The following is a 12,700-nucleotide window of genomic DNA, read 5'->3' on the forward strand; positions in this document are numbered from 1 at the left end:
AGTTTTGCACACTGTGAGTGAAGTGCTGATAGATCATTTTTTGGAGGCACAGGCATCAATGTTGGTCTAATTTACTCATGACCCACAATTCAATGCAAACTAGTCGCGTGTCAAACTCCGGTGGCACAGTGTCATATTAATCAACGTGGCTGTATTTTTGGCATGTGAGAAAATTATGATGCTGTCTTGCAAAAACAATATGTATAGATGACATTGATTTTAGTGTTGGCATATTGGCTTAGTCTCATAGTGAGGAGCCTATAAAACATTGTTAGCTTTATAAACAGATTTTGGGGGATTCTGAAATTTATTGGAATAAATGACCAAACTATAAAACTAACTAGCCAGCTATAAGTAACTGTAGCTAGCTAGCAACCTGACAGGAGTGCTAGCTAGCTACGTTAGCTTGCTAGGCACAATAATAGCTTTAGATTGGTTGTTTTTTAAGCTCAATTTCAAGATTTCCACCAAGGACGTTGTCTCTCCGATCATCACTCTCCCTCGCTTGGGCAAGGGACATTTAAGGTACACTCTTGATGTGACAATGTAATACGTCATTCAAGGGCTGAGGGTTTAGGGCCAAGGGCTGTCGACTTTTAATTTGGACTGCAGCCACTGTCTACTACTAGTCACATCCCAAATCTCACACACATACAAACACACGTGACCTGACTCCAGTGGCCCCGTTAATCTCACACCCTTAAAGGGGAAGCTGAACATTTTGTCTAATCTGATATTTTGGTTAAAAGAAAATATGACATTTAAATTTAGCACATTACTTATTAATACATGTGTTGTTTTAGAAACATGACAAAACATGGTCATCAGTTGTTTAAAAAAAAATGTAATTATGACAAAAAATATTTTGGCTGGTAGATTTCTTTTCATCTACCTGCCACAGTTGCTGGTGGAAGAAAAATAACATGTTACGCCCTGAAAGAAAACATTATCTTTCTTTACCTGGGACCTTTTATTCAAATCACAAGATGCGTATGAGGAGTTTATTCAAATTAGGTCTTGAATATGTAGGTCATGTTTCACAACATATATATCTGGTTTAGGAAGGGCTTATGTATGTGGTAGAATATTACAGAACATGCTCATACTCAAAAGTAGTCAGGTGCAGAGTCCTCGTTGTGAAATCCATAGTAAAAAAGATGGGCCGCGCATCATAAATAACCATTTATGAATATATTCTTCTGCTGACTATTTGTGGTGTCATTTGTCAGGTGCTGGAGCTGATCTGTACCAGAGAGTCTGGTGCAGTGTTTGAGGCTGGGGGTCTGAACTGTGTGCTTAGCTTCATCCGGGACAGCGGTCATCTGGTCCATAAGGACACCCTGCACTCTGCCATGTCTGTGGTGTCTCGCCTGTGCAGCAAGATGGAGCCCCAGGACTCCTCTCTGGAGACCTGCGTGGAGTCCCTCTCCAGTCTGCTCAAACACGAAGACCACCAGGTGACTGGCACACCCACTCAGGGGTCATCGGTTGGGGGGGGTGGTCATCCATGCACATTGGTGGTGGATGAATGAGTTTTCCCCATTTCTATATTAAGTGTTTTGAACTACTGGAAAAGTGGTATATAAATCCAATCAGTTATATAAATTGAATCAATTATCACTGGAAAGAAGCTTGAAGGTCTAGTTGCAAAAGATTGCATTGTTATTGATGAAAATGCAACCCATTGATTGACAGGTGTCTGACGGTGCTCTGCGCTGCTTTGCCTCCCTGGCGGACCGGTTCACCCGTCGAGGGGTGGACCCCGCGCCACTGGCCAAGCACGGTCTGACAGAGGAGCTGCTGTCCCGGATGGCGGCGGCAGGGGGCACGGTCTCTGGCCCCTCCTCCACCTGTAAGCCAGGCCGGACCTCCACTGGGGCCCAACCCACCGCCGCCGACTCCAAACTCTCCAACCAGGTGTCCACCATCGTTAGCCTGCTGTCCACGCTGTGCAGAGGCTCTCCCCTCGTCACTCATGTAAGGACATTTTACATTTAGTATTGTTAAAAAAACAAAAAAACATTTGCAAATCAAATTGCCCATTTGACAAAATACTTTTCTCAATGTGAGTCTTTAAGGACCAGCTCATATCTCAGAGACTACTGAGAAGAGTTTTATTAGATGGCTTTTATTTTAAGTCCTTAGCCTTGTCAAATTATTGCAGTTTGATTTGTGGTAGCTGTATTTGGTGTTATGAGCACTCTGGGACACATTTCTGTATTAGTAAGAATTCATAATGTGCCAATAAAATTGCTATGAAATACAATGTTTAATATATGAACTGCAATATCTTGAAAGCTAACAGTAATAAAAATAACATAAAATGTTGAAAGGATCTAATTTCAGAATATATTAGTGAAGAGAACTGTATTGTAATGAGAGCTATTCTGAAGTGACACTATGACTAGTATAAGATAATAATGGGATAATAGAAGTGGTGTTTTTGTTTTGTCTCTGTGTGTGTGTTTCCTGTGTGTGTATAGGATCTGCTACGCTCTGCTCTGCCTGACTCCATGGAGAGTGCCATGCAGGGAGACGAGCGCTGTGTTCTGGACACCATGCGTCTGGTGGACCTGCTGCTGGTGCTGCTGTTCGAGGGCCGCAAGGCTCTGCCCAAATCCACCGCTGGCTCAACAGGGCGCATCCCGGGCCTGCGACGGCTGGACAGCTCCGGGGAGCGTTCCCACCGACAGCTCATCGACTGTATCCGCAGCAAAGACACAGACGCTCTCATTGATGCCATCGACACCGGAGGTGGGTGGGTGGATAGTATTGGCTCAAAAGTAATGCACTGTAAAGGGAATAGGGCACCATTTGGGACCCAGATATATCCTATATGTTGGTCTGTCAGGAGGCTAGGGCACATGATGATGTGGCAGAGGAAGTTTGTCCAATCTGGTGTAATGGTGCAATTTTTCTTAATTAATTTCAGCCGTTTGTTTTGCATAATGGTAAATGTGTCATGTTTATGAAAAGTGTCTGTTATTGCACACGCATATTCAATTGCTTAAAATGGTTCCTATGTTGCAGCTTTTGAAGTGAATTTCATGGATGACGTCGGGCAGACTCTTTTGAATTGGGCCTCTGCGTTTGGCACACAGGAAATGGTAAGCTATTTTAGACTGAGTCTCGTATCCCTCCATCTCTTTACAGAGTTTACCCAATACATTATGGGGACCATTACGCATGCGAACAGAACAGAATGGCTTATTGTGCCAGGGGGATTAAAGATAGATTTTGGAAATGAGGCACTGTATCTAGTTCCCCAGAGTCAGATGAGCTCATGGATACCATTTTTATGTCTCTGTACACAGTTGAAGGAAGTTGTTAACTAGCTCTAGAACAATTACTTACTAGCGTTAGCGCAATGCAGATACCCATATACAGCGCCTTCGGAAAGTATTCAGACCCTTCGACTTATTCCACATTTTGTTACGTTACAGCTTTATTCTAAAATGGATTAAATCGTTTTTCCCCCCTCGTCAATCTACACACAATACCCCACAATGACGATATAATACCCCATAATGACAAAGAAAAACAGCTTTTCAGACATTTTAGCAAATGTATAAATAAAATAAAAAATGGAAATGTCACATTTCCAGAAGTATTCAGACCCTTTACTCAGTACTTTGTTGAAGCACCTTTGGCAGTGATTACAGCATCGAGTCTTCTTGGGTATGACGTTACAAGCTTGGCAAACCTGTATTTGGGGAATTTCTCCAATTCTTCTCTGCAGATGCTCTCAAGCTCTCAGGTTGGAAGGGAGCCGTGCTGCACAGCTAATTTCAAGTCTCCAGAGATGTTTGATCGGGTTCAAGTCTGGGCTCTAGCTGTTTTCTTGGCTGTGTGCTTGGGGTGTTGTCCTGTTGGAAGAAGAACCTTCACCCCAATCTGAGGTCCTGAGCACTCTGGAGCAGGTTGTCATCAAGGATCTCTGTACTTTGCTCTGTTCATCTTTGCCTCGATCCTGACTAGTCTCCCAGTTCCTGCCGCTGAAAAACATCCTCACAGCATGATGCTGCCGCCACCATGCATCACCATAGGGACGGTGCCAGGTTTCCTCCAGACTTGATGCTTGGCATTCAGGCCAAAGCGTTCAATCCTGGTTTCATAAGACCAGAGAATCTTGTTTCTTTAGGTGCCTTTTGGCAAACTCCAAGCGGGCTGTCATGTGCCGTTTACTGAGGAGTGTCTTCCGTCTGGCCTCTCTACCATAAAGACTTGATTGGTGGAGTGCTGCAGAGATGGTTGTTCTTCTGGACGGTTCTCCCATCTCCACAGAGGAACTCTGGAGCTCTGTCAGTGACAGGGTCCGAATACTTTCCGAAGGTACTTTGTCATTGCAGTAATGCTAGTTTGCATTGGCTCAGTAAACTACCTCTAACTTCCTTTATACTGGACATCGAGACACAAAAATTGTATCCATGACTTAATCTGACTCCGGGGAAGTAGATAAATGGCCTCATTGACAAAATCCCAAAGTATCCTTTTAAGGACAGCATCTCTTCCCTGTTGTGCTGCAAGAATGGGTTCAGTGCTCAAGGTTCTGTCAATAGGTGTCCATAGCAACAAACTGTATGCATGGCCTAATGCAGACGAATTACTATGGTTTGGTTACATAATGACTTGTTTGTCACCCCGAAACCAGACCACGACACCATTGTATTAATTTGGCACCAAACAGAAGAAAAGGGACTGAAATAAGGAGAGTCCAATAATACACGTCTGTTCCAAAATGTTGTAAAAAGTTGTTCTTTGCATGCCTTCATTATCAAGACCCTGTTGAAATACCCCTGTTGTGGTTGATGTCCCAGGTTGAGTTCCTGTGTGAGAGAGGTGCTGATGTCAACAGAGGTCAGAGGTCCTCCTCCCTCCACTACGCTGCCTGTTTTGGACGGCCTCAAGTAGCAAAGGTAGCTATGGTCTCTTTAGCCTTGAGAGGAAATATCTTGTAACGCTCAAACAGCTGTTTTTTCCAACAACATCCCTTGATAAAGGCCCAGCAGCTGGACTGTTGGCTGCTGGTGTATATTGAATTCAATGAATGTAAAGAAAACATAGGATAAAGTTTTTGCGTGTGCACCCTATCCTCCTCTATATGTTGTTTGGGAATACAGGCAGATACAGTAAGTTCCCCTAGTAAGCATTTTTCTATGTGTCTATAGACTCTACTGCGACATGGAGCCAACCCTGACCTCCGAGATGAAGATGGGAAAACTCCCCTGGACAAAGCAAGGGAGCGTGGCCACAGTGAGGTGGTAGCCATTCTCCAGTCTCCTGGTGAGTTCTAACAATATATTAACAGCTGTGCTGCCGACTGATTCCATGAAAATCCTTGGTCGTCAGTGGCTCATGCCCATCAGAGAATAAAGCACAGTGGTTATTTCACAATTTGTTGTGTTCTCTTTTGTTCTGAAGGAGACTGGATGTGCCCTGTTAACAAAGGAGAGGACAAGAAGAAGAAAGACTTGAACGAGGAGGAGGAGGGCAGCGAACCCAAAGGAGACCCTGAGATGGCCCCCATCTACCTGAAGAGGCTGCTACCAGTATTTGCACAAACCTTTCAGCAAACCATGCTACCTTCTATTAGGTAAGCACAACTTTGAGAGTAACTTGACCAAAGGACCTTTGTCTATACTCACAGAGATGTATATATTACTGAGGTCCTGAATGCAATTTTATTTGAATAGGGACACATACAAATCCATTAACACAGGGTTTCACAAACTATGGGTCACGTGATTTGAAAATGTGGTTGCGAGAGAAGTTTTGTGGTTGGTTCATAGAACCGTAACCGCTGGTAGCCTCTACATGCTATTGTAATAAACAGAGTGGGTTCTTTTTTCTCCCTACATGTCTCTATCTTTTTTAAGCTATGAAATATTATGACCCCATCACTGAAAGATACTGTAAGGTACATACGTGTCAGGAACACGTATGTACTGTTTCTCTACTATGCCCACAAGCTGTTAGCACCGAGTGGACAAGACCAGGCTCTAAATCAGACTAGGGGGTAAAGAACATAATCAACGATAAGGTTCTTTTCTACATAGAGATCATACAACATTGTTGCCTGATGCTCTTCTGAACTTCTCAATCCCTTTTCTAAAGCATTTCAGTCACTTCAAACCATAATGTCTTCAGATTGAAATACTGCCAGGTTGAAAAAGTTTGGAAACCCCTGCATTAAAGGTGCAATATGCAGAAATCGTGCCTCCATTTCCTGTTTGCTAAAATTCTAATAGTTTGCCTAATTTCAGTTTCTCGTTCAGAGAATCATTGTACCATCTAAACCTCTGTGAAATATATTTTCATTAATCAAAAATATTGTAGTTTCAGCTGTTTTGAAGCTGGTGTACAAAACCGAAAGCAAAAGACTCAAAAACGACACAGATCTGTTCTATGCATCTTATACTTGCTTTCAATGATCATGACAGATCTATAACTCACATTTCTATGGGCATTTGGTCAGGTTGCCCAAAAAGTGACATTGGTGCTTTAACATGTCGTCCCTCTGTCCCTTACAGGAAAGCTAGCCTGGCTCTGATCAGGAAGATGATCCACTACAGCTGTGAAGTGCTGCTGAAGGAGGTGTGTGACTCTGACGCCGGTCACAACTTGCCAACCGTGCTAGTGGAGATCACCGCCACCGTACTGGATCAGGAGGTACGGCACTACACAACATCCATCTTTTTGTGTATGTGTGTGTTCAAGATGTGCGTGTGTTCTCGTGTGTGTGATCCTCCACTATTAACAACGTCCACCAATAACCGAATGCCTGTTTAAAAAGCTATTTAGTTGCACCAGCTCTCTTGTAATCCACAGGCTAAGTTAAATGTGGTGTCTCTTCCTGTACAGGACGATGATGACGGTCACCTGCTGGCACTGCAGATCATCAGAGACCTGGTGGACAAAGGAGGAGATGTCTTCCTGGACCAGTTGGCTAGACTGGGCGTCATCAACAAGGTGTCCACTCTGGCTGGACCCACCTCAGACGATGAGAACGAGGAGGTGTCCAAACCAGAGAAGGTGAAATAAGAACACCATAATGCAGTTCAAATATACACTGATAGAGCTTTGTGATTTCTGTGTAATAAAAAGTGTTCCGCAAAGAAAATGTATTTAAAATCTCTGGATAAGAGCGTCTGCTACATGACTAAAATGTAAAGTGAATGTCTCTGGTTCCACCAGGAGGATGAGCCACAGGAGGATGCCAAAGAGGTGCAGCAGGGGAAACCCTACCACTGGCGTGACTGGTCCATTATCAGGGGGAGGGACTGCCTGTACATCTGGAGTGATGCTGCAGCCCTGGAGCTCTCCAACGGCTCCAACGGATGGTTCCGCTTCATCCTGGACGGCAAGCTGGCCACCATGTACTCCAGCGGCAGCCCCGAGGGAGGCTCCGACAGCTCAGGTAGACCTAGCTACATACCTTCTCAATCGACCTGGTATGTTATGACTTGGACTTTCCTCAACTAGTTACTTATTCCTCTCCATCTCTTATTTGGAATTGAGGCCAGAATGAGCTCCCTCCACTCGCATACATGCAGTTGTAACAAGTGAATAACCGTGTTGTACTACCCACCCAGAAAGTCGTAGTGAGTTTTTGGAGAAGCTGCAGCGTGCCCGGAGCCAGGTGAAACCTGTGACAGCCAGCCAGCCCATTCTGTCTGCCCTGGGTCCCACCAAGCTGACGGTGGGGAACTGGTCCCTGACCTGCCTGAAGGAGGGAGAGATCGCCATCCACAACTCTGATGGACAGCAGGCCACCATCCTCAAGGAGGACCTGCCCGGCTTCGTGTTTGAGTCCAACAGGGGCACGAAGCACTCCTTCACCGCTGAAACATCACTAGGTCTGTTAGTTTGAACTTCAGTGCATATAGATTGTTTGTTGATTGATTGTTTGTTGTATTTAATTCTGTAGTTAAATGTGCCTAAATTGTTTATAGATTAATCTCTCTCATTTTATTATTTATTTATCTCAGCTCAGGGTTTCCGTTATGGAAATGTGTGTCCGGACATTTGACTGGCAGAATTTTAATTTACCGGACGTTTTGAGAAATTTACCATAACCTGATTCTGAGACACGGTGCTCAGAATGACAAAAATCACATTTTATATTATGGTAATTAAACTTAACAGAACATGCCAATCGAGGCGATGATGTGTGTCCTTACTGCACACACTTACTTTTCCCCAGTAATAAACAGCAAAATCACTAGCCTATACATAGGCTGGTGTGACTTTCATGTTTCAGGAAGCACATTTTCTTTTCCTCAGTAATGAACAGCAAAATCACTAGCCTATACATAGGCTGGTGTGACTTTCATGTTTCAGGAAGCACATTTTCTTTTCCTCAGTAATGAACAGCAAAATCACTAGCCTATACATAGGCTGGTGTGACTTTCATGTTTCAGGAAGCACATTTTCTTTTCCTCAGTAATGAACAGCAAAATCACTAGCCTATACATAGGCTGGTGTGACTTTCATGTTTCAGGAAGCACATTTTCTTTTCCTCAGTAATGAACAGCAAAATCACTAGCCTATACATAGGCTGCGCGTGACTTTCATGTTTCGGAAGCACTTTTTCACCGTAAAAATGCACCTTTATAATAAATCATTCCATGCATCATCGCATTTGCAGACTTATGTAAGAGCCTACTAATCGTAATGTGATTAGATTGGATAGTCATAATTTAGGCTAATATAACTCAATCACTGTTGCATGGCTGAGCGTGTAGTGTAGAGGCCTGGACTATAAGCTATATCAGATGTTTTTCCTGTGCAAAGAAAGAAACCTACGTCATGCAATTCTACTAAACTTTATATGACTGGAGACGGCAGAATCTTTTTTTAGGCCTCTGAGAAGGGGAGATAAATAGAATATGATGTCCATCTAAACTGGAGGAGGAAATTATTGTCCTAAAACAGACTTTTATGTGTCACTGACCCAACAATGATCGAGTGAATATGCGCACTGCACACTCACTGGGGATATGGCCGACGTTTTCTGCTGGTGCCAATAAGATAGACTACAGGCATACGCTTGTTCACTCAATTAAGTTGATCATTTTCATAACTAAAAGACATTAGTATTTTTGTCATGGTCTTCTCTTTCCAAACTGTTTTTATTTCTTTCTTTAAAGACAGTAGTATGCTAATTAGGCTATCATTTTGGCAATTTAATTCCATTTACTTAAGGAAAGCTTAGATTCCCCTAGCCTTTTGGACGCGCCGCTTATGTCAATCTACTACCCCAATAGTAAAACAGTTTACCTAGGCTATTGGTCAGCTTGTCAAGAAAGAAATATCCCAAACGGACAGTTGTGGGATTATAGATCCCAAATTCATACAACTTTTAAAAAGCAATGAATCTGATGCAATACATCAGAACGTTTCGCTTAAAATGTTGATCAACTATTTCTTAACATTATTAGTGCAGAAATGCACACAAGGCACTAGGATATGGACAATGAAATAAAATAATTGCCTTTTAAGATAGGACAATGTTTTGTTTTATGAGCATGGCTTTATTTCTATTACAGCATATTGGAGGCCTGTCATTCATATTCCATTCACCCAGTTCAATGTAACTTCAATAGGTTTAGGCTACTACAAAATGTTCCTATAGCCATCATGAGGTTGCTACAACTTAGCCTATGGAAAGTTTACAACATAGGTGTAGAGAGAAATTAGGTGAGACCGTGACACATGGGCAGACAGTGACACATTCAATACCGCCTTTCACACTCCTGCCTGCATCTAGCTGATCTACAGTGTAATTATTAGTCCAACAGTTGCAAATTAGAGTTTTTATTGGACAAATTCAGATATGTTTATCACTGTTTCGTTCCGTTTGCTTCCGTTTTTAAGAAATGTTTTTCAACAGAATAGGAGGAATGAATACACCCCTGATCACACACACACAGTTTACTTTCATAGCAGCCACGTTGTATTCCTTCTCACCTCTACACGCTCTCCTCTCACCTTTTCCCTTCGCTTGTGGACGTCAAACCATATAACCTAGACATAGCCTACATTGTTGTCACCATATTAGCTAAAGTAATGTGATAGACAACATAGCTAATAGAACTAACACATTAGTAAACCCACTACAAGCATTCAGTACAGTGTTCAATCAGTAAGCAGTTTAGCAGTTCCACCGGTGGGTCTCAGTGGCAATAAATGAGTAAAACCAAAAGCTTACCATGTCTTGGAAGAGAAATTCATTTGTTTCCAAACTGTTCAACTATTGTCTTTTTCTCTCTTTGGGTCAACTACTCAACCCATTTTATGCACTGCAGTGCTAGCTGTAGCTTATACTTTCACTACTAGATTAATTGGATGGATAACATGTCAGTTCATGCTGCAAGAGCTCTGATAGGTTGGAGGACATCCTCCAGAAGTTGTCATAATTACTGTGTAAGTCTATGGAAGGGGGTGACAACCATGAGCCTTCTAGGTTTTGTATTGAAGTCCATGTACCCAGAGGAGGACGGAAGCTAGCTGTCCTTCGGCTGCACCATGGTGCTACCCTAGAGTGCTGTTGAAGCTACTGTAGACCTTAATTGCAAAACAATGTGTTCTAATAAATTATTTGGTGACGTGAACATGTTTATAGAATAGTTTTATCTAAAAATGACAATGTTTCACTATAAAAATATATAAATAATAATTCACTGAGGAATTGTCCTCTGAGGAGCCTCTACTGCTCTACAGATATGGCTGGGTTTTGCCTAGGCTACTTTAAAGCAAGATGATGTCTCATGTAGTGCCACATTCTGGTTTCAACGATTAGGTAGCCATATGTTTTTTAAATGCATACTGCCTCCAGCTCATTGCAAAGTGTTGTGTGGCACGCTGAAGCCTCCTTACTGTTGCCTAAGCATTTGAATAGCGAATGAGAAGTGCACTGAAATTGCCAGTTGATGAATCGAGTAGCTTATTTTAATCATGGCCCAAAAATTAATAAGATCCATAATGAATGTACACCCTCCAATTTAATTCCACTAAATTATGCAAATGAACTCATAGACCAATAAGTATGACCAGTCAAATGTATTTCCATCAATTAATAGACAATAAAGCATTATCTCAATAGGATTTGTTTTCTATTCCCGGACAATTGGCCTTTTAAAATAATTACAGCCAAAAGCCAGGTAATACCGGCTAACGGAAACCCTGAGACTATATTAAAAGTATGTGGACACCCCTTCAAATTAGTGGATTTGACTATTCAGCCACACCTGTTGCTAACGGGTATATAAACTCCAGCACACCGCCATGCAATCTACAAAGAAAAACATTGGCAGTAGAATGGCCTTTACCAAAGAGCTCAGTGATTTTCAATGTGGCACTGTCATAGGCACATTTCCAGTTTGTCAAATTTCTGCCATGCTAGAGCTGTCCTGCTCAACTGTAAGTACTGCTATTGTGAAGTGGAAACATCTAGGAGCAACAATGGCTCAGCTGTGAAGTGGTAGGCCACTCCCCCTGCCCGAATGCATATTGCCAACTGTAAAGTTTGGTCAATGATGAATATTCTCTGGTGCTGTTTTTCATGGTTTGAAGGGGGCTAAGCGCCTTAGTCCCAGTGAAGGGTAATCTTAACCCTAGAGCATACAATGACGTTCTAGGCGACTCTGTGCTTCCAACTTTGTGGCCACAGTTTGGGCAAGGCCCTTTCCTGTTTCAGCATGACAATGCTCTGGTGGACAGTGTGAGGTGAATAGAGAAATGGTTTGTTGAGATCTGTGTGGAAGAACTTGACTGACCTGCAAAGTGCCCTTACCTCAACCCCATCGAAAGCCTTTGGGATTAATTGGAAGGCTGACTGCAAGCCAGGCCTAATTGCCCAACATCAGTGCCTTACCTCACTAATGCTCTTGTGGCTGAATGGAATCAAGTCCCCACAGAAATGTTCCGACATCTAGTAGAAAGCCTTCCCAGAAGAGTGGAGGCTGTTATAGCAGGAAAGGGGGCACTAACTCCATATTAATGCCCATGATGTTATTTATTTACTTGCTCTTTTGCACACCAATATCTCTACCTGTACATGACCATCTGATCATTTATCACTCCAGTGTTAATCTGCAAAATTGTAATTATTCGCCTACCTCCTCATGCCTTTTGCACACATTGTATATAGACTCCCCCCTTTGTTTTCTACTGTGTTATTGACTTGTTAATTGTTTATTCCATGTGTAACTCTGTGTTGTCTGCTCACACTGCTATGCTTTATCTTGGCCAGGTCGCAGTTGCAAATGAGAACTTGTTCTCAACTGGCCTACCTGGTTAAATAAAGGTGAAATAAATAAAAAAATAACTTTAAAAAAATGATGTTGGAATGAGATGTTTGACGTGCGGGTGTCCACATACTTTTGGTCATGTAGTGTTATCCTCTACTATAATGATGTGGTGATGGCTAGTGGAAAGCCATTAAGTGCATCTCCCAGTCCGCCCTGCATTTGATGTGAATTGTCTTAATGTTTTCCTTCTCTGTGTTGTACAGGGTCCGAATTTGTGACTGGCTGGACTGGAAAGAGGGGAAGAAAGCTCAAATCCAAATTGGAGAAAACAAAACAAAAGGTGGTTGAGTCCGTCTGCTGTTCAGCAGTATTTTTGTTGTTTAAATCCAGCTTCCTTCTTCCTGAATTGAGAAGATTACTTTGTATATTGTCACAGGGACACTTTTTTT

The 12,700-nt window shown here is 42.5% G+C and overlaps 1 protein-coding gene across 5 annotated transcripts in view; it reads left to right on the top strand.

The window, feature by feature from the left end:
• The window catches only part of LOC112256835 (E3 ubiquitin-protein ligase HECTD1), a 40,267-nt gene that overhangs the window by 5,272 nt on the left and 22,295 nt on the right, over positions 1-12,700 (top strand). For all 5 annotated transcript variants that reach the window (XM_024430375.2, XM_024430371.2, XM_024430374.2 and 2 more), the window contains exons 4-15: positions 1,230-1,457; positions 1,696-1,977; positions 2,484-2,754; positions 3,031-3,107; positions 4,818-4,916; positions 5,169-5,283; positions 5,422-5,593; positions 6,531-6,669; positions 6,862-7,032; positions 7,195-7,417; positions 7,593-7,856; positions 12,515-12,591. In XM_024430375.2, coding sequence (XP_024286143.1) covers positions 1,230-1,457; positions 1,696-1,977; positions 2,484-2,754; positions 3,031-3,107; positions 4,818-4,916; positions 5,169-5,283; positions 5,422-5,593; positions 6,531-6,669; positions 6,862-7,032; positions 7,195-7,417; positions 7,593-7,856; positions 12,515-12,591 — 2,118 coding nt within the window. The remainder of the gene's footprint in view (positions 1-1,229; positions 1,458-1,695; positions 1,978-2,483; positions 2,755-3,030; positions 3,108-4,817; positions 4,917-5,168; positions 5,284-5,421; positions 5,594-6,530; positions 6,670-6,861; positions 7,033-7,194; positions 7,418-7,592; positions 7,857-12,514; positions 12,592-12,700) is intronic.

The sequence above is a fragment of the Oncorhynchus tshawytscha genome, linkage group LG08 (genome assembly GCF_018296145.1).
Source record: "Oncorhynchus tshawytscha isolate Ot180627B linkage group LG08, Otsh_v2.0, whole genome shotgun sequence".
Taxonomy (NCBI): Eukaryota; Metazoa; Chordata; class Actinopteri; order Salmoniformes; family Salmonidae; genus Oncorhynchus; species Oncorhynchus tshawytscha.